The sequence below is a fragment of the Hippocampus comes genome, unplaced genomic scaffold, assembly GCF_001891065.2.
Source record: "Hippocampus comes isolate QL1 unplaced genomic scaffold, H_comes_QL1_v1.1 scaffold261, whole genome shotgun sequence".
Taxonomy (NCBI): domain Eukaryota; kingdom Metazoa; phylum Chordata; class Actinopteri; order Syngnathiformes; family Syngnathidae; genus Hippocampus; species Hippocampus comes.
Window position 1 is genome coordinate 2,477,768 of NW_017805824.1, and position 22,498 is coordinate 2,500,265.

Consider the following 22,498-nt stretch of genomic DNA (forward strand, 5'->3'; position numbering starts at 1 on the left):
ATTGTACCCTGAATTGAAATCAAAACTGAGTACTTGGTTCAATTTTTCCGGAAAATAAATGACTAGGCGCATTATTTTAGTAAAGTGATAAAATGTGAAACGCGGACCTTCACCATATAAATGTTAAGAAACACTGCTTTAGATTGTTTAGTTTTATCTCAGGTCGCGTGCTTACAATGCACTATTTGACATTTCGGAGGAAGAAATTATCCTCAAATTCTGAATAGCCATTTGTAGGTCAAATCAAACAAGTCAGATCCATTAATTCACTCAACACATGAAGATACTTTTTAAAGAGAGCAAATTCCAACCTGATTTCTCCATTCAAAGTGGATTCTTGCTAATTTCTTAAGACGTTTAATTTTGGCCACAATAAAAATGGCGCGAATGTGATGAAACATGCAGTGTTTCTATTATGAATTACGTAAATAACATTTGGCCTAAGATTATGTGGGATGCATCTATATTATCTGGATTCCTTTTTCAGCAGAGTACTTAGGAGTGTTTTACCGGAAATACCAAATAAACAAGTGCTATAGTTTTACAATTTTTAGCAGTCTATGGAATGGAGGAAGTACAGCAAGTTCCAAAATTGGTTATTGGGACAGGTGTGTCAGTTGTCAAAAGAATGGACATTAATTTGTGTTCATGCCAAGGTCGCTGTTGATGAAAAACAGATGCTGTGGGATAATCATTGGCCATAGATCCTTTTTAATTATTTCAAATACTAGTGAGCATTATTTTTCAAAGTCAAACTGATACTTGCTATATTTGTGCCAGTGAGTGTATAATACAAAAAAAAAAAAAAAAAAAAAAAGAAAAACCATGATCGCATAATGAAAGTAACGAAACGTGTGGGACATACATTCCCTTAGCTTTGTTTTTAATATGTTGTTATATAGATGGTTCATCCATACATCAACCAAATGCTTGAGACCTTTATGTAAAGTCCAATTGTACATGCTTCAGTAATGTAATCAACTGTACTTTTCAGTGCTCACAAACACCTGTCCTCTTAGCCATACTGAACACCAAGAACATTCTCCTCTAGCAGAATTTTTTTCCGAGTTGCCCCCCCAATCCCGGATCCGCTCTGTATGCAGACAAGCAGCTGTGGCAACAAACTTACAGCTGAGTTCATTTTAAATAGTCTTCAATTCTTAAAAAAAATTGCAGTCTGATACAGAAGGCTAGGAGACCTGAACAATATGAAAGTGCTAGTCATTAATTTACAGAGATCAGGCATCGCATAGCGCTGTGAAGTATCCAATATGCTACATATGAATACAGCTGTTGACACCTTATAAACGCCTCTGGTTGCTTTTCAAGGCTACTTGAAAAATCAATAACCTTGGCTTGTATGTACATAAACCGGACCGTTTATGCTGAAAACAACAGATCACCACTACCAGAGGTATAATCTTTTTACGGCCATGTGGCCAAGACAGTGATAATGTAATATTTAGTCCCATTATCAATTTCAAGGTTAATCCTCCAATTTTGTTTCAGTGGGGAGAAAAAAAAATTACAGAAAAGAGTTGTCATCGTGACAGCCCTCTTCACTGGACTCCAGAAGACAGTGTTGCTCAGAGCATTTCCTCTTGCATCGTGCTCAAGTTCTTGGTTTGTTTTCCCCAGCCATTGGTTGCATTTTGGTTGCTCTCCCGCATCTTCTCGTGCTATTTCCCCCATTTGATAAGATTGAAGAATGACTGAGAAGAACCAGTTCTGGAACCACTACTTAAGGGAACAACACAAGCTTTTTTTTTCACTTCACTACAATCAGTCACAGAGTAATAAAAAGTAGAGATGGTGACTCAATTCATTCCAGGAGTGGTGCCTCCAAAGTCAAAACTAGGTGGCACCACTGGCGCTGTGAACCTGTATCCGCCATGTTTCTCGATCATCCTGGATTCTGAAAGTTGAAAGGAGAAAGCTTAGTTACAACAAGGTGTTACTTCCTATCAAATGGGCATGTGCGCAACCCACGGTTCGGTTCGTATCTCCATTTTCTGGTCGCCGTTTTCGGTTTGGTACACATTTGACTTATTGTGAAGATCAATTATGTCTTGTTGAGTTAAAAGTGAAAGAATGAGATCAAAAAGTATTCTCAAAGAATTATTAATTACTATTGTTTTTTTTTTTAATTCATCGGAAATATACATCTGACATCTATGCAAGCGGTGTAAAATGATATGCAGAAAATGTCTTCCATTGGATGACAAAAGGTTTATACGTGCCTTCAAGTTTCAAGTCACTAGTTACTGAAAAAGGGTGTGTGCACGCACGCGTGTGGAAATCAAGCGAGTTGTGTCACCACAAAACTTCAGTCGAGTCAAGTCATTACTTTGTTCAAGCTTGCTGAAACACAAGTCACACATGTTACATCTTAGCACAACACAAGTTGCAGTGATCAAATATTTTCACCGGTCCGCAAAAAATAACATTTACATCTCCAAACGAACAACTAAGAATATGAATTACATAAATGTAATTATATTAGAAGAATTATTTTTTTTAACATTTGTTGGACTGTTCTCAGTAATGTTAAGTATATTATACATGTTATACAGCACAATCATCACTCTAAAAAGGGTGCAAGTTAAGCATGTCTCATATGATGGGAAATGACAGATATCTGTATTTAAAGCGAGTTGATGCACGAAGTGGTCCAGTGGGAAATCTGTTTTAGGCATGTATGTTGGTCTCGCTGTCATCCTGGTCTGTTATGCGAGTAATGAAAGGCACTCTTCAGTCTCTCTAGATTCCTGGCGGGTGTAGCAAATGTTCGCAGCACAAGCAAGGAAATAGTACAAAAAATAAAATAAAAAAGAGCAACTACGAGGAGCCTCCACAAACATGCATCTTGGCTATCATTAGCTCGACTGTAGGCCCCGATTCGCATCATCTTAACGCTACTCAAAGTGAGGGTGTGAAGCACAGTGGGCTCCCTGTCATTGGCACTTTGCGCTGCCAGGCGGTGTCGTGTGCCTGTGGTACATAATAAATCTGCGAAATCTCCTTTTAATGACTGGAAACCAACTGCACACTCACCATGTGCTGCCCGTCTCTGGTCTGCAAGTGTGCCAATGTCAAGAAGCTGTTTCCCTTGTTCTTCATCAAGTACTTGAGTTAGTGCTTGGTACCACGCCGGGTCACGCGTCTGGATACCTGCGGAAGAGTGCCGATCATTCAAATGTGACGCATGCAACTTACAGAGAGTGAAAGCGATACTGCTCGTTGCATTTGAGTGGCTGCCTTACTCTGTAGTATGGCTTTAAAGATCTGGTACTCATCCACCAAGTTGTCTTCATCGTCTACAGCAGTAGTGTAGCCCTCGAGTGCAGTCTCCTCCGCATCGTCTTCCTCCCAGTCTTCGTCGTCTCCGTCCTCTCCGGCCTGCTTGGCAAGCATCTCCAGGTATTCCTGACCTTCCTCGTCAATGTCGTCCTCATCGCTGCCTAGCTCAGCTACAAACAGAACAAAGGTTGAAACCATCACTCGAAACACCAAAGCGCTTTCCAGACGTACAGTAATTAGGGATGCACTGTATTGGTGCAGATACAGCACGTCTTGCTCTTGTAAAAGTAAATTGAGTAACAAAATCTCTTTTTAATCAAACTTTTTTTTTAAAATAGTAATTTTGACCCCAAAAAAAATCATGAATTTAAAACAAATGAGCCTAGGAGGTTTGAACACAAAATACACGGTATAATATTTAACCAGTGAAGTATAAATAATACAAACAATGAAGTGTAACAAAATTAAGTGTGGATGAAAAGTTCTTTGTAATAAATCGCACAAGGAAGCAAGTAAAACCAGTTAGACAAAGAATGAAAATACATGTTATTAGTGTTTGTCTTCATTTCCTCGGGGCAGTTTTTCATGAATGCAAAGAGCTGTCACATGCAGAGTTCGAACCCATCTTCGATCTAATGCTCGCAAAAAAAAAAAAAAAAAAAAAAAAACCATTTCAAATTAATCATAGACGCAATGTGTATTGCTCATTACATTTTGGGTACAGGCCTTTTCACCCATATGTAATTATAAATATCGTTAAAAGGTCGATGCCAATATGTGCAGAAATGAAGAATATTGGCGCTGATGGAATAAATTTGCTCACAGGTTTGGCTTCGTGTGGCCCAGTCCCAAATGGGCCATGGCCCGGTAGCGGTCCACGGACTACTACTGTTTTATATCACAATGGTTTTCATAATAATAATAATATTTCATACAATAATGTATTTAGTAATATTTATGAATTATGGATAAGGTTGCGCAAAAGGTGTATTTTTTTTCCCTCAAATGTCCGTTATGAATTACATTGCATGGTAAAAATCCATTTTGCCCAAGCCTTATAGGCCATACTTAAAAACAAAAATATGCAAATAACCCGATGTGGTAGGAAAAAAAAAAACGTATTTTTTTTTTGTCATCAAAAAATTGTTTAGAGACGCAAAGCCATTTCTGATTTTGATTTGCCAAGAACCAGTGTAATCGGTCTATCCTTATCCCAGGTATGCATTATTATAACACTGCGAAAAATAAAGTTATATTCCAGCAGCTTTGTAGCGATGTTGTTCTATGTATTTTCATCAAACAGTAATGGCATTATCAAGTGCCGGTACTACGGTCAGCAAGTACTCGAATTACTTGTACTCTTACTGTCTGAAAACAGTGCTATGGGTTCATCCCTAGCTAGCAAAAGGCCAACGAAAACCCTCATCGTCAAATCATACCATGCTCATCATCATCATCCTCGTCATCGTCGTCATCATCATCCTCATTCTCGTGCTCTGCTCGGCATGCGTACGCCCTCTTGAGGCCACTGAAGAGCAGGATGGCTGCTGGAAGAAGCTGACCGCCAACTTGGTTGATGACCTGGGGCCTGTGTTCCAGGTCAATGAGAGCACAGAGGCCCAGGATGCACATCTTCCTGTCGTGGAGGCTGTTTACAAAACAAAACACCAACAAAAAAAAAATCTAGATACTATTTATGTAGACCGAGCTTGAAATGAGAAGATTTCAGATTACCAATGTATCCCACAGAACATTCTCCCAACGCTAATGACATACCAATTCAAACATTTACTGTACTGTTAGTCTTCATTAGTGTCACAACTAACTGGAGCCTATTCCAGCTGATTTTGGGCGACAGGTGCGGTTCACCGGAAAGATAGCCAGTCAATCTCAGGGCACGTATGGGCTAATAACTTCACAATTATCAGTCATTTAGTCTTAAATTAACCGAAGAGGCATGTTTTTGACAAGTGGGACGAAAACTGAAAACCTGGTAAAATCCCAGACAAGTACAAGGAGAACATGCACAGGAAAATGTTTCAGCAGGGATTTGAACCCTTGAATTACCCAACTGTGAGACACAGTGCTGCTATTTATGTTTTTTAACTAAATAAATAAAATAAACATTATAGGTTTTCCACTGGAGGGTACCTGCTTGGATGCGGCATTTTATGTCAGTTTTCCTAAATTAATTTGGATTTTTTTAAGAGGAATTCAATGCATCAGTTTGAAGAGCAACAGTAGAAGAGGTGGTGATTGAACATTGTCAATTTTTCAATAAAGTCGGTATCCGCTTTGCTTATATTCCTTTTAGTCATGATAACCCCCTGAAACACCTGGCAGCCGGTCAACTATGCGAGCTGGATTACAGCATTTTTGCTGTAGAAAGAAGGCTTACCCAAGGAAGCAGTCGACATCTTTGAGCCACTGGGTGATGAAGTGGTTCGTGATTGGCTCTGTGTTATTGGGGAATCGCAGATTCTCCAAAGTGTTGAGGAGCAAAGGTGGACTGTAGTAAAGTGCGGCAATGGCCACCTGCAAGCACATCGTCCTCAGCTCACTGGTCTTCACCTCCCGTGTCAAACGCTCCAGTGCCGCAGCCACAAACAAGGGCACAACCTGTAATTGCACACAAAATAATTACTTGGGGTGGTATATGCACTGTGTAGATTAAACTTTGGTACTGTGAATCTCAAGTGTAATCATGAGCTGTACATAAACGGACCTGGTCAATCCCTCGACCTTTGCACTGCAGAATGATTACTTCCAGAAGCTTGGCTGCATGGCACTCGGGATCTTCACCTGGATCACCTGTCAGGATCTTGGTGGGGTCAAAAACAATTGGTAACCTTCCGTTAACAACACACGCTGCTTCTGAACATTAAGTTGTTTGCAGCGTATTACCTTTTTGCACATGTCATACATGATTTCCAGATATTTGGTGTCTGAGAGGAGGGTGTCTGTATCAACGGTTACATAGTTGTGAAGGAGAGGCATCATGTCTGGAATTGAAATTAAGTGTTAGTCAAACAAAAGTGGTGGCAACCATGGGGCAGTTTACAACAGGGAACCCGGTGTGGATCTGGAGTATCGGTGTGCATTGACAGGAGGTGCTTGTTCGAGGGTGTGAACCTGTGAAGTAGTCAAATCCATCTTGTTGGAAGACTTCATACACCAGTGGAAGGAGCTGCCACATTTGTGGTGACACCTGCTGGCAAGTCAAGCTGTGAGCCAATGACAGGATCTCCTCGTAAAACTCTGGAAAATGTTAAGTAACAAAATGAAAACGGGTCTCTCCTTCTTCTCTTTCTAGCGCTCTGTCCCACACCAAGCATGCAACATGCCATTAAGTGTTGAAAGCAAAGCCCAGACAGAATGTGGTTGATCAGGAAGAACTGGCCACAACTTACCCATTACGTGTTGTTGCAGCACGGTGCCAATCACCTGCAAACAGATGCCCTCCAGCTGCTGTGTGATCTGCGCAAGGTTAGAAGGCAATTGGTGTCAAATCAACACATGAGGTGCTTTAAGTCACATTTTGGAACGTTTTGTCATAGGAGAAGCTTGCATACAAATATTGGATCAGTCATTTGATTTTTTTAAATTCCGGCCACGTAACACGTAGCATTAAAAAGGCTATTTACAAGCTCATTACTCATTGGTTTGTAAACCACTGTAATGGTTGGACATGGCTGTGTTGAAGTATTCTCGATTTGAGATTAGCAGAGGTTTTGAGTAGAAGATAAAGGGTGAGAAGTAAATCTCAGGTTGTTTTATCGATTATGAGGGACAGATTATGCCAACATATCGGACGTCCGACAAGCCTAAACGCCTCACATTCAAATAGAGTATGTATGTGTATGGTATAAACAGAGTGTGTTGCCATAGGTAGATGAAAGTGTGTTATGACTGGGGAAAAACAAGATTTATGCAGTTCATAGAGTGAATGAAGAATGCCTTGTTTAAAAAAAAAAAAAGGGGCGGGGGAATTCAACTTGATGCATGCAGCAAGTCAGTGCCCCTTCAGATCACATTTCTAAATAACACATTTAGGGGTGTTCCAATCAGGGTTTTATACCGCAGATTGCGGTCATCTATGAGTGAGAACGGCTTGGCTGGGTTGGCTACACATTTTCAATTTTAGAGCTGCTCGCTATCCAACAAGACTGACAGATATTTTCCAGATCGGGTTTTCATATCGAAGACATTGGCATCATTCATTTTGCCCCATATGCTCTCGTTTTAGCTAGACACTAAATGCTATTTTTATTTATTTTTTTTGGGTGGCCGTTTTGATAGGCTATTAGTTTGTTATGAATAGCTACTTCAACTTTTGCATGGACAGTTGTATATTGAACACATGTATGATGTGCATGAACAAACTGTCCGTTTACATGGAAATCTGAGTAAATGTCCATGTCTCAACAACCAAAACTGCGCAAGAAAATGTTAGCTACTTTTTTTTTCTTTTGGGGTGTTGGTGTACAACGGTGTAATCGATTATCCTGTTAGTTTATCAGATTAATTTAGACACACACACGCACCTTGTTTTGTTCAGTGTTAGAAATGTATGTTTTTGGTGAAACCAAGCAGTGTTATACTGCTCGTGACTAAACAGTGGAAAGTGCAGTGAAAACCTTTTTTCTTGATTAAAGAGTAGTATTCTTTTGGAAGGTTGGCTCTTTATTTTGTCACAGCACTCAATTTTCTGCAGCACTTGAAAGATCAGTCATAAACTGCTTTATAACGGCTGGCAAACTCAGACAATAGCTGCCAGTGAATGAGCTGATACAAATTTGCACTCATATGAACATCAGATATTACTTTTGAAGCAGGTGTGAGAGCATTTTTAAGTTCATCCCAGAGGTGGGGCACAAAAAGCTGAGAACCACTGCTTTAAAACATGCATGTAATGTATTGCAACACTTGGTGAGAGAAACCTTGATGAAACAGTAATTTTTTTTTTCTGGAGCGCAAGGCTTTGTAACATCTAACAGCATAGACATACCGGCAGTGGGCCCCAGAATTATTTGCATCTACTGCCTGAATGAGTGTTTAGAACATAGCGAGAAAAGAACATGTTCCAAGGAGTTGGTGGGCGGCTGAATTGTGTTGGCAGAAAGGCGACAGTAAACTAGAGGATGTGGGACCAAGAGAAGACTGGCGTGCGTGTGTCTTTGTGTGATAATGCGTAGGCAGCCTGCTCAGAGGCTTTGCTGCTTACCTCTTTGTGGTCCTCCACCACACTCAACAAGGTGTCAATAGTGTTGAGGATGCCCATAGCCGTCACAGCTTTGTCATCTCCTCCCTCCTCATCAGGCCCAGTCTGAATTACCTGGTTGAATGTCATAGCCTGCCAGAGAGCAAACGAGAGATTTGTGATCATTTGTGTGCAGTACATTTCACACAATAAAATCTGTGACTGAGGGAGTGTGGCTTTAAAAAGTGAGGCATGCCTGGTGAGTGACTTGGGAGCCAGTGAATTACAATGCACAGTGGATTGTTGTGAGCTCAGGTTAACGCCTGACTGGTTAACGGTTCGCCAACGTTATGTACTGTCGAGTGCCTTGACCATTGGAGAGGACATTACACTAAGTTCTAACTAGAGAGGGTGGACTATATTATATTAGCTCAAACGTATTTTGTGTTGAAAATCATAGACATTCTGTCGTTGACTCATTCTGATTTTTCATGGACACAGTGCACTTTTTTTAAGTGTGAAAATATCCCAAACTTCAGACATTTGTATGCACTCTTTCCCCCTGGCACACTGTGGTGGCGCCAATTTATTTCTACATTGAAAGATGCAACAATCTGCCATTCACATGAGTTGAGGAAAAATGATCACTTTGAAACTTCGAGGCAGATTTTTCTTCAACTTTTTTCTGCAATTGAATTTTTCCCAAGTTATTCGATTAATTGTTTCATAATTAATTGCCGCATAAACTCAACCTGAGAGTCAATCATGTCCACAAGCTTAAAAAAAAAAAAAAAAAACAGCAGATGCTTACCAGGTGCTGAGTCATCTCTACTGCAATGGGCGTGACCTCCTCGCTGTATTCACAGATCATTTTCTGTATGACGTTGGTGAGGTCATCATTTTCTGTCTCCCTGACAATATGCAGCAATGCCTGCATTACCGGCCGAATGAAGGGTGTTATGTATTCTTTGGCTGAGGGAAGAAAGGCAAAATACAGTGACACAAGAGGTCAAGGGGGCCTTAATTACTCCCAAATTATATACAAGAGTCGTAGAAGCGGCATCTGTGATCACCTTTGTCCTGGTTGCTGATGAGAACCTGCAGGGCAATGGCAGCCTCCACCTTTACTGGCATCTCATTATCATTGATCAGACAGAGGCGGGTCAGCTCCAGAGCATTTTGGAGGTTCTGGTCACTTTTGAACCTCACCTCACAGAAATATTGTATCACCCAGCATGCCTACAATGAGGTTTAGCAGGTAGGTATAAAACGTAAAAAAAAAAAGGGATACACACAAAATAATGTCACAGAGAAAATTCAAAATGACAGTTTGAGATTTCATTTATAATTTTTCACAACTATTAATGCACAAACCAAACTGTTCAGTTTATCACTTACTCTGGCTCTCATGTAGCCCAGGTCACTGCGGAACAGGGGGAAGACATAATTCTGCAGCATGAACTCCATCTGGTCTTTATAAACCTTTTTCTATGAAAGGGGGTGTGGGGGATCAAGTCATCATTTTACTCAAGGCAAACCACTTCACCGTGAAAATGTCAATCGAAAAAAGCTGCATGAGATCAAACCCTAAATTACAATGACATGTACATAAAGCAATAGTTAATGATAGGGATTCTGAGAAAATAAATATTTTATCAGAGGAAAAGAGGATTGGGTATGTTGGCAAAGTAAAATGATTATAAAATGAAACTTTATAGATCCTTCAACATCAGCATACAGTATCAGATACTGTATCCAATACTTTGCTAAAAATCCACATTTCCAGTTTTGTAACCATAATTTGTCTACTATGAAATAAGCTTTGTCAGGGTGAGAATGCTTGCCAATGATCTTGTCAGGGCCAGTCAGTTTTAAAAGATGGGATGAGATGCAATTTACCTTGAGCAGGATCTCTGCCAGGGAGCCTATCATGTGGAGGGCACCGTCTTTTTTCCTGGGATCAGTGACAGGATCAGTGAGAATCTGGTAGCAGAAGCCCATTGTCTTTTGCAGCACCTTAACAGAATAAAAAACAAATGCTCATATTACTGCCAAAGAGGGTTATGATGGGTTTCATTTAGCCTTTACAACTACTGAACATTCATTAACATCAAGTAAAATCATCAGGGGGAAAAAGGAAGATAAACTGACCTCCTTTCGTTTATTGCAGGCAGTAAAGAGGAGCGTCTGGGCGGCTGTCGTAGGAGAAATGAAGTCCTCGAATACATCTGAAGTGGACAAAAGTGATTGAATTGAACGAATTCCTCATCAGTGAGCTCATAAATTTCTTAAGGAACGACCCTGCCTGTCATCTCCTTTGCTTACCAAACTTCATGCGAATGTATTCATAGGGGTCCTCTTGCCAGCGCTCCGCATCTGCATCTGTGTAGCACATGAGAGGGAAAACCACATCCTGAATGATGCCCTGTAAGACAAAGACAGAAGTGAGAATCAGGGCAGCGTGAGGAGAGAAAGTACACAAACTTTCCTGTTTGTTGTCTCCATTTTTCTGTCTGAGCATTCCAAATATTTTTGATCATGGGCACATTTGCACACAAATTAATGAGCAAAAGATCCACTTTATGTTCAGGAAATTGTGTCTATGAAATTCTTAGTTTCTTCCAATGCCAATCTACAATTGTTAATATTCTGTTGTCTGAACATTTTTCTTTTATGATATAACAAAGACTTTCCAAACCAAGAATCAAAACGGCGTCACATTGATGGCCTACCTGAATGTGTGGTTTGAGGTTTTTCCATGTGAGAGCATGGGCTATCCCCTGGTTAATGTAGTTGAGCGTCTGCTGGAGTACTCGGGGAGCCACATATTGCTTTTCCTTGTACTGATACAAGACTTTCAGCAGCACCTAAAAGCAGAGGAACGAACAAATGGCTTGAAGATCACTTGCAATCCAGCGTTTGGCCAGCGAGACGGAGCATACAGTACGTCACAGCTCCTAATCCATACCTGCTGAGCTGCCACTGCATATTCCTTGAGGAAAAGTTCCGCAAACTCTGTGTACTCTTTGGTAGTGTTGCCTGGGCTTCCGTATCTACAAATTAAATTAACTTGCAGTGTTTGAAAGTGACATCAATTACATGTTAAGACTGTAATGAGATCTGTACCTTTCAAATAGCCTAGCTAAGATGTGAAGGGCCCACTTCTTACACTTCCACCAAGGAAGCTCGGGACGCTCCTCTTCTTCAACCTGCAATGTCTCCTGAAACAAAAACAGCCAAGCCAGTGGATGAAGAGGATATACGTATGTGCAAGAGATCATTTGTCATTTTAAAGCGACACGGCGACTCAAGCTCTCACCGGGGGGACATCTCTATCTACTACGGTCTTGAGAATCTCCATCCATTCTGTCAAGTTTTGTCTGTTGATGAGTTCCAGTGGGAGGTTATACTGTGCAGAGGAAAGAAAAGTCACAAATACTTCTCACACAGATTTTAATAAAATCGGTTTGTCATAAACACAGACCACTCTAACAATGCACGTTGAAGATGATGATTTTCCAGCACTTTATAGTTGCAGCAGTAGCCCTAGCTCTAAAATGGCTAGTTATTAGTTTACAACAATTTGATACATATGAGGCCACAAAAAACTTTTCAAAAGCAGAGGCGGACAATGCATATGTTTCATGGAGAGGTTTATGAGTATAGATATTAATATTCTGCCCAACGTGTGGTCAAATTGTTGAGATTGAATGCTTTAGCTGAACAGAGAGAATATGTATGTAAAATACAAAAAAAGAAAAAATCTGCAATAAATGACACCATTCACGGTTTACAACAGGAGTAGATGGAAGTAATGCAAAACAATCTCTAGTGCCACTACCTCATTGACTAATTTTTGACTTACAGCATATTACCGCGACGTGCCTACGCGAGTTGCGGCAGAAAGTACAACAATGGACCCAGTCAGTAGTGTTGTTAAGCAACGGAGGGGAATCCCACGTTGTACATTTTGTTTATAAGCAAGGTTTGTGGCATCAGTTAGCTTTCCACAGTTCGTCCTAACGAAGGCCTCGTCACTATTTTGTGGGAAAAATCTGGTCGTTATAATGAAGACTATGTTATAAAGGTGTTCGTTGGAAGCAAAATTGACAAATGGCGACTTCGAAATGTGAACAGGGTATGTTGAAAAGCGGTTCCACTGTAATAAAAAAAAAATTAATGTATTTATTGTACTGTAATGGAGGCACTCCCCATCTTTCATAGGAAATTTACTTCTTGGAGGTGTATCACACCTTAATCAAGAATCTTCAGGCTTTTTCATTTTCAATGGATGGGCTTCAGTTATCTGCTAATTTTTATTCTTCGTGAGCGAGCCCAGTCTCCAAAATATTCATCATTGTTAGAACAAGTCCAATGATCATGATTTATTTCTGTGAGAAATAATGGGGCTCCATGTGATTATTACTCTTCTCAAAAATGTATGTCCTTGTGTTTGCAATTACAATAGAATATAAATTCAAGCTTTCAAAACGTAGCCCTTTCCCAGGGCCCAAGCACCAATGTGGTGTTACCTGGAAAAGGGCATAGAGGATTTTGAAGATCTGTTTCTGTACGAGTACAGAGTCGGTGGAGTGATCTGGGAGAAGCCGGATGAAACGGTCTTTCAACATGGGCATGAAGATGTGCATGGCAGCGACCAAGGGCTGACGTTCCTCAGGCTTCTTGTATCTGTTCGATATGGAGAAGTCAGCCTCGAGCATGACAGTTGCTTCCCATCTGATGGTACACTGACTCACTCATAGTTTTTCACCAGCTGGTAAAGGCAAAGCAAGATGCCGAGCCATCCTCCACTGTTGTCAGACTGAAGGTAAAAGCCAATTTTGTCCACAATGGTTGTCCACTTAGCGGGGTAGTCGTGCTTGATCATGTGGTGGATACACGTTGTCAACTGGACCCTGTCCAAAGTAAAAATAGATAGGTTTGATGCAGTGGTTTCAGAATATTAAACATTTGAAACTTCAGACCTCCTAGTAGGAAACGTCACAAAGTAGGAGCTCCCACGTCACGTTGAAGTAAGTACCGGTATATGCATCCACCCTCCACAGAGATGCAGTAGTCTGACAAAAACACTTGCGTTGAATTATAAACTATAATAGGACTGCAGCTATTCAATATTTTAAGAATGGGTTGACTCAACAGACAAAAATGTATTCTGTGTTTTTAAAAAGCAACAACGTGCATGAGGTGCAGAAATTTTGGCCTTCACGTTCTCCAGTAGCATCTGTGACTTTGAGGTGTATGGATATAAAAGGCTGAGTGCCTGGTGAGTGATGTAGGCGTCAGCAAGTGAGAGTTTAAAGTTTGCTGGCTGTTGACTTGCTGCGCGATGAGTGACTCAGCAGGAGGTGTGGTCATCAGCAGCTTGCGTATGAATGATCCCATTAATAATAATAATAATAATCATTTTAAAAAGAGAACTAAATTAGATAAAACTAGTTTATTGGCACAAATGTACATCATACGTCAGCATCATTACTGTTTGCACATGTGGATGATCAAAAGACGACTTGATTGCTGCTTTGGTCTGGTGGAAGCACACTAGCCGGTAGCGGCTAAAATGCTTTCTACTTAAGCAGGCTGTGGAAACCGCTCACATTTTCATGTTTCCCACATCATCATTTGGTGGTATTTGTTCAAATAATTCAACAGGATTGTTGGAATGCCCGTTTTTGAGGATATACCTTGCACATTGGTTTAATTCACTCCATGTCGCTCTGGAGAAAATCTCAGACGAGCGATGGTGAGGAACTTCTCTTGTCAAATTAGCTCATCTTCGCAAGATGACACCAAGTCATGGATGCCCATCAACTGCGCGTTTAGCTGCATGTTTGGTCATTGTTTACTATATCTTTTAATGTCTGTTTACTTCTTCAACTTGCAAACCAAAGTAGAGATGGAGAAGCCAGACTGTGATTGGCTGCTGTCACGCACATTTTCGCAGCGTCTGATCGTGTATATGTTCACAGCTGCTCATCGTAATATCAGGATTCTTGATTATATAATCGCATAGACCTACTTATGTCGCCCTTTGGAAGATGATAGGGACGGTGGTTTTTAGGCCAGCTGTACCTGGGACCAAATTACCATGACCAGTTTTTGGGAACCAATGCAGTATAATATATTAAAATAGATGCGTGTGTAGTCACCTGATGCGCTCAGGTGAGTGGATGATCGCCTCCACTATGGTGTCTCGAATGAATTGTCTGTCTTCATCAGGGATGTTGTTGACAGGCGTCTCTGTGGAAGAACCATCTCCACCACACCAGTGCTGAGTTATCATGTTCTTAAGGTAAATAACACCTATGTTGAAAGGGATTAAAAAAAAACTGTTAGGAGGCAGGACAATGGACAATGCTTAAACATGTGTGCAAACACCTAGATATAGAAATGTAAACAATACTTTTCATCTCGTCCCGTGGATTGAAAGACCTTTAATCTGTGTTTTATTTTGAATGTGACACACAGATGGTATCATGGTATATTATGTGCACGGGGTGGGGGTTGGTCTCTGTGGCAAAGAATGAGGTAATGGGGGTGGGGGCGTTGTAAATGGAGTGTCGCATGAGAGGCAGACATTAGAAAGCGGGCAAATACCAACAGTGTTGGCTCGGTAGAAATCAGCCTACCAAAAAACAAATTACAAAAAATAAAAAAATTTAAAGTGACTGCCGTGTTCTTGTTTCTTGTTATTATTCTTATGATTGCAGTATTGACTGATTTATTGACTAAAGTTTTATGCCCTTGGGTTTTCTAAAAATGTTCTGCACATTGATCATGGAAAAAAAATGCTCTTAAAAATGCTATTAGATCCAAACTCATTTTACACAATGACTGAAAACAGTATTTATTGCGAAATAAGTTGTAAACACTTCCTTGTCCTGGCTACTCTGCACAGTATCCATCCATCCATCCATCCCTCCCTCTCTCAACTCCTGTTTCCATGCCATTTGGGGTGTCCCAATCTGATATCGGCCAAAAGGATGGTATCGGATTATATTGGTCTTTCATGCAAAATCTTCAATGTTAATACTCATATACAAGCAGTCCTTTCCAGTCTCCATTCCTGCTCTTATATCCAGCAGCATGAATGCAAACAAACAAACAAAAACAAACCCGAGATTTGGAATGTACTGAATTAAACTTGTATTGTTATTTTGCACCTCAAAGAGTATAATTTGTTTTCCATCCATCCATTACCCGAACCGCTTATTCTCATGGGGGGCCAGGGGAGCCTGTCCCAGCTGTCTTTAGGCAGTAGGCGGGGGACACCCTGAACTGGTTGTCAGCCAATTACAGGGCACCCGGACAAACAACCATTCATACTCACACCTAGGACAACTTTTGTGTTGTCACTTAACTTACCATGCATGTTTTCAGAATATGGGAGGAAAACGGAGTACCTGGAGAAAACTCTCAAATATTGACTTTATTGGTGTTATATATTTCACATTTATGTTAGTCCAGTATAGTCAGTATATGGGCATGTTTGAAGGTGAATTTATGCAAAAAAAATTTGGGGGAATAAATGGGCCAGATTTTCTTATGCCTAGTGTTGCTGACTATTCTCTTGTTTGAATAGTAACACTTCACATCAAGTCTATTCTAACATTTCATCTTAAAAAAAAATAAATAAAAGCATATATCACTCCTGCTGATATCCCATCGGACTGATATTGGTATCAGACAGTACTCTCGGCTGCAATCTCGGAATTGTGTCAGAAGTGACAAACTTGTATCGGGACCCTCCTACATGCCACTGCTGTACTGCGCGAAAACAGTGCTGCCCGGAAGAGTTGTACTAACCACACAAATATACTAAATCCTATATAGATAATTGTATCCGTTGAGGACAGTTTTAATCTGGAACTAATAATCTAATTATAAATTTGTAATAAGGAAAAAACAGTTTCAAACAAAACTTTAGGGGGTCACGTCATTTTGGACTGGGGAAAAAATAGTTTTTTTTTTCATTTTCTGAACATTAAAGGTCACAAAGCTACAAAAGAATCCAAATATCTTGCCAAATTGTACAATCATATCTCGGTTTGCACGCGCATGCATACACAGGCACACACACACACAACACTTCCGCCATGCTCAGCCCTGCTTCAGGCAGAGGCACAGCGGCGGGTTTGTCTTCATAGCTTGTTTGGAGGGATAGGCAAGACGAAAGATGCTCTTAAAGAGGCCTCCTCACTAAAGGGCATTGTTTAATAGCCAAGAGAGTGACAGACAGGTTACCAATGGTAACACGTCCAAACCACATAACTTCAAAAATAAGTTTAACAAGTCTAAATTATTTGGTGACAAGTTTGCTTGTTTCCCCATTGGTTGCATTTAACAAGGTCATGAATCAATAGTGTCATTTCAAGATGAGAGAAATCGCACACATACCCGATAACTTGGTAGCTGCATGGACATACACAAGCCAATAAGTAACGATGTGAATTTATTGTTTACAACTGAAAAGATCAAATGCACTCAAACTGAGGATTGCCTCATTCTGTGTTAAAACTTATTCAGGCAAGTCCATCAAATTGGGGCCATTTGCGACCCCAGGCAATTACTTGAAAATATATTTTTAAAGCATCATGCACATTGATATAAACGGTTTAAAGTTAGCCTTCAATTCAAACAACCCATGAAGAGTTTCAGTACACAAAAAAATATAACACGCATTTTTATGTCATCAAATTTAGTGCCTAAGAAACTAAGGAAAAATATAGAGTGCCGAGGGACAAAAAGCAATTCTCAGTGATTTGGTGGAATGGTCCATATAATTTCAATATATTTTTATATTTGAGAAAAATCAGATGGACCCTCTTTTCTTCCTAATGCATTGTCGAGGTATCAGATCGGAACTCTGACTCAAGACTCTGGTGCTTCAAAAAAGTGTGATCGGGACACCCCTATAAATGAGGTTCCAGATTTAATTTATATTTTACAGGATCTCCTGTATAACCTACTGCTTCATACTGAATTCAACTGCAAATAAATGGCTTCTAAAATCTTCCCACATGAATTAGTAGCGCTTGAAATAGTGGTAATAGTAACACCTCAACTTCTCTTTCTTTTTCACTCACCCCATTACTTTTTAGTTTAGGTTTAATCCATAGTGTTATATTAAACAGTTGACAGAGAAGATAAATATTGTACTAAACACTCACCTGCTTGCCTGACTGGCAAATCCAGTTGATCAGTCATGGTGATGCGCAGCAGAGTGGATAAAAAGTTGACCTGGGTGTGACCCTGTACATCAGAAATGGAAATAACTTATCATCACATACAAAAAAAGAGGCACTTCTATCTCCATCAAGCACGCATCCATCTTGTTTACCACATATGCACACTAGGATCACGGGTGCGCTGGACCCTATCCCAGTTGAAACCACGCAAAAGGCTGAGTACATCATGGACTGGTTGCCAGCCAATCGCAGTGTATACAGAGAGACAAGGCAGTGCACATGGACAAACACCCATTCAGTCACTGATAAATCTGTGATGTGTAGGTGGCACAATACAGCTAAAATTGGTTTGTAGATTTCATTTAAGAACACCCATGACCTAAATGTGTACAGCTATCCTCTGACATGATGAAACCCATGTTCTACATTCCCTTTAAATTGTACTGCTAACTCAGTCACCTGGCCATCTTCCATTTAAAAAAAAAAAAAAAAAAAAACAGCCCATGACTAAGCACATGTCTGTATTTAGAAACCATGTACTTGAGCAGGACTCTATCCTCCCACAGACAACGTGCTTTTCGCTAGCTGCACAACTTGATGACAAGTATAGAATTTCGACCAGCACAATGACAAATTTGGACCTGCTGCCAGCTGCATTATGGACACCATCACAGCTATAGTGAATCACAACCATGTTTAAAAATGGCTCTTCAGTGAACAGGGAAACACGTAACTGATATTTGACAGCAAAAACTGAGCTACATTAGCACGTCCAACAGTTCAAGTAAGGTTCTGTTACTCCAAGCTGCGACTCCCAGTTCAATTATGTTTTAGGTTTTTAATGATATTGCTTCATTCAGTATCCAAACATTAAAATGCATCAAGAAAATTGGTACTGGTTATCACACGTCTACGTTTTATGACATTTGTTTTCCGTTCATACGGGTATTAAAGTTATTTTTTAATATCGTGGTAACACGACGACAGCAAAGGAGTGTAAACAAGTTAGTTTCGTTACGCAACTCCCCACACAAATACTAAAATATGGAACGAACCCAAATAATGACATTTGTTTATAGACTTTGCTGATTATCAACAGTGTGGGAAGCAAACGTGGGTTTTAAAACAACAGAGGAGCCAACGTTTCTACTGCCCGAAGCAATGCGTGTCGCTAACCTGTCGTCAACCCGACTTCGGTCAAACATATTCCAAGACATTCACAAAAAAAAAAGTTATTTTAACATGTCGTCGTGCCTAATGAGTATCGAAAGTACTGGCTGTATCTGGCGAATATAAACTATGTCGACGTTGACTCGATATGTCATTGCTACTCGGCTTGTCAGTGACACGTGAGCAGCAGCTAAGAAACCCCTACTAATTTAGCTCATCGTTAGCCCAATAGCCCCTGGTTCTCTTCGATGCGCTAAATGGCGACTGTTTCTTCGATTTTTTTTTACATTTTGTTGACACGATTTACTTTTAACTACACGTGTGCGTGCTAAGCTACCATGTCTTTTGAAGGGGTGCTGGGGGGGGACAAGACGAGGCGGCTAGGTTAGCAAATTAGCCGCACAGCTGGCTCATTGAGCTGGCGATGAACGAAGAACACAAAACAACATGACCGAGATTTAAGGCGACCTGCCATTCACTTGTGTGGTGTCACGAAAGAGTGAATTGTAACAGTGGGTCGGTTACGGTGACAAAGTCCAGCCTGTGCAATCGTATCATCTTGATGTTATGAGCCGAGGCCCGAAGTGAGACCGCGCCATCATCAGCCACGAAAAAAGCCCAAGTTGGAAACCTTTACCTCGCTGAGTTGTCTCTCCGCCGCCTCTCGCAGGTTGGGGTCCATGGTGCCCCGGAGGGCCTCGACCAAAACCTCGGGATCCATCGCTGGGTGGGGAGAAAAAACCAAAACGTGCTTGCTTGGCTCGGATTGAGGCTATTTCAGATGTCTTATCAGCTCCCAGGCACTGCGCACATGGACGCACAGCTCTCCGGTTACCCGGCGCGAAAGGAAGAAGCGAATGAAGTACCCGGATAGATCAGCGCCAAATGTGTATGACCAATTTCCGGCTGCGGCCGCACGCCTATGGGACTTGTAGTTTTTGTGTAATTGCAAAAAAATATTTTCAAATAATCAAGGTTTTACATGTTTTCCCCTCATTTAAGACCAACAAACTATTGAACGAAACTATATTCAGGTTTTGGCAAGCTAAACACATTTTTCATCTGTGTATACTAATCGCCCATAATCCTAAAAATGTGTTTTCTAACGGATGACGGTTGGTCACGATGAGTAGGCTGGTGTTGGAAAGTGCGCGATCGCACAAAAGGGGATGACAAATAGCAAATGTCAAAGCAAATGATGTAATATCCTTTATTATGACATTGTAAAGTGTCTTGTGAAAACACGAGATGACACCTTGAGGCAAAGAACAGTGGGGAAGTCAGAGGGTGTATTGACTCTCGTCGTGCCAGACATTTATTGATTGACTTGTCCCTGCTTCAACATTTACCATTCAAAATTTCCAATCATTGAGGATTCAAACAGTCTCTCATCTCTATTCAAGGCAAGTTGTCTCCCTCTTGTGGCTATGTTGGAGACCAACATCAATTCTGGAGCTCTCTCATGATTTCAATGATTGGCAGGATCAGTACCTTAGGCCAAGTGTGAAGTAATTTCATGAAATGCCAAATAGGGTCACAATGAAAGTACCTCAACATTGTCCACCAAATAAAGCATGAAAAAATAATTTATATGTTGTATATTTGACAAAATAATCGCTTTTCCGAAGTTCGAGCCCGAAAGGGGAGTAACCCGGAAGTGATACGTCACATGGAGAACAGCGATGGCAGAGCTCCATACGGCGAGATGCAAGAATTTCAAACAATGATTCAAACAGCGATACAAGCGATAGATCGAGCGCAAGTGAGGGCATCCAAGTTTTTGAAGAGTTGGAGGAAGAAGAGGAGGTTGGAATTTTACATGTTGGACTTTACATGTATGAGCCAGACGCTAATCAGGATGTAAACAATGTGCCCAGACGACCTGACATGGAATGGAGACAAGACCCATTGAGATCACAAGATTGGTAAGATATAGGCTGGTATTATTTTTAGGATTTGAAGATGCAGGCATGTGCACATAACTTCATATTTTTGTCTATCTGATGACATTGTTTAAAAAAGTAATCAGACTTCATGTTCAAGCAGTTAGCCTACTCTGTACTTGAGTATTCTTTTTAGCAAATAATTTTTTGACTTGTACTTCCAGAACAATTTGTCTGGCTGCCATTATTACTCATCGCTGATAAGAATAGCATCGATCGGGGTTTGCCTCAAGCCGAAAACTAACGTCGCTAGCTTCTCCTGTTCAACGTTGCTAGCTTCTCGAGTTAGCTTTCGGCTAATGTCGCTACCTTCTACTGTTTATTCCACAAGAGTTGGCAGCTATGCTTTGACAAAATCTTCATTATCCATCCAAAATTCACACTTCCTTTTTTTTTATCAAATCCTTGATTATAAGCAGACCGGTTGAGAAAGCAGGCATCTTGTCTGCTGGTCAGGCAGCATCTCGCCCCGGGACAGAAAGAGACTGGAGCGACTGGTCAGGAAGGCCGGTTCTGTCCTGGGCTGCTCCCTAGACACTCTGGAGGAGGTGGGCAACAGGAGGATGCTAACTAAGCTAAAAGCTATGATGGACAGTTCCTCCCACCCCCTCCAGCCCGCCCTGACAGCACTAACTAGCCTTCAGCCAGAGACTGTTCCACCCACGCTGCAAGAAGGAGAGATACCGCTCCTCGTTCCTACCGACTGCTGTCAGGCTGCTGAATAAAAAATAACATGATGTGGAAGACAATTGTAAATAGCACTGCGACCATATCCATATCTGTATTTATATTGCACTTAATTGAACAGTGTTTGTTTTCTTTTCTTCTTTCTTCTTTCTACCCATTATCTTGCTGCTGTAGACTGTAAATTTCCCCAGTGTGGGACAAATAAAGGATATCTAATCTTTGAAGTGGAGATAGAGTAGCAGAGAACACTCATCGATGATGGCGTGAAATTCATTCGCTTAGTGCAAATAAAAGATGTCCATTTACGTGCTGTGCTATCCTTCGGCCACTGGTACAACTTTTCTGTCGATTGCGAACAATACATCGCCACACACCACCGTGGCATCTTACCAGCAAGCAATGCAACAATGCTGTTCAATGGCGGACTCAACTCGCAGTTCTCCATGTGACGTCATTTCCGAAGATTGCCGAAGAAAAGCATTTTCGCTGTCAAGGGCGTTGCTAAGGGTTAAACAAAGAATCTGAAAGGGTTGCGTTAAAAAAAATAACGGAAATATGCTTATAATTGTTCAGCCATTGATATTACTCAAAAACATGGTTGGCCAATTTTACTTCACACTTAGCCTTTTTAAAAATTATGTTTTCCACAATCATTGCACGTGATCCAGTGCCTCAGGGTGTTCTTGCCTTAATCCTTCTTTAGAAAGTTAGACTCCATTATTCTTCCTTTTGTTTGGGATTATAATGGTCATAGAATCATTGTCTCTCCGTCGCCTCTCGCAGGTTAGGGTCCATGGTGCCCCGGAGGGCCTCGACCAGAACCTCGGGATCCACTGCGATTCATAGAATCAGGAAAGGCTCTCCTTTGTTAACTGAAACATACTGGTAGGCTTTGTCTCCCTGGGGTTAGTCATTGTTATTGGTCCTTTAATCTTAAAGTGATTTCAACGTTACTGACCAACTTAGCTGTGACCTCTCATTGGTTACAGTTG

General features: G+C 40.8%; 1 protein-coding gene across 1 annotated transcript; it reads right to left on the reverse strand.

Moving 5' to 3' along the window:
• Positions 1 to 688: 688 nt before the first annotated feature.
• ipo7 (importin 7) lies at positions 689 to 19,765 on the reverse strand. Its single transcript, XM_019886644.1, has 25 exons — positions 19,514 to 19,765; positions 17,689 to 17,770; positions 14,668 to 14,821; positions 13,258 to 13,416; positions 13,033 to 13,189; positions 11,820 to 11,909; positions 11,627 to 11,721; positions 11,469 to 11,553; positions 11,233 to 11,367; positions 10,826 to 10,925; positions 10,652 to 10,728; positions 10,400 to 10,516; positions 9,899 to 9,988; positions 9,574 to 9,739; positions 9,312 to 9,472; positions 8,525 to 8,653; positions 6,711 to 6,777; positions 6,433 to 6,558; positions 6,205 to 6,302; positions 6,026 to 6,121; positions 5,699 to 5,919; positions 4,740 to 4,948; positions 3,264 to 3,470; positions 3,055 to 3,171; positions 689 to 1,915 (listed from the first exon to the last, which is right to left on the reverse strand). The coding sequence occupies exons 1-25, from the start codon at positions 19,595 to 19,597 to the stop codon at positions 1,818 to 1,820; spliced, it is 3,120 nt and encodes a 1,039-aa protein (XP_019742203.1). The 5' UTR covers positions 19,598 to 19,765; the 3' UTR covers positions 689 to 1,817.
• Positions 19,766 to 22,498: the final 2,733 nt, after the last annotated feature.

Coding starts and splice junctions, on each gene's coding strand:
- ipo7 (XM_019886644.1), bottom strand. CDS start 19,597: ATGGATCCCGAGGTTTTGGTCGAGGCCCTCCGGGGCACCATGGACCCC. Junction 17,771..19,513: donor CGGAGAGACAACTCAGCGAG/GTAAAGGTTTCC, acceptor TCTGATGTACAG/GGTCACACCCAGGTCAACTT. Junction 6,122..6,204: donor TGTATGACATGTGCAAAAAG/GTAATACGCTGC, acceptor GACCCCACCAAG/ATCCTGACAGGTGATCCAGG.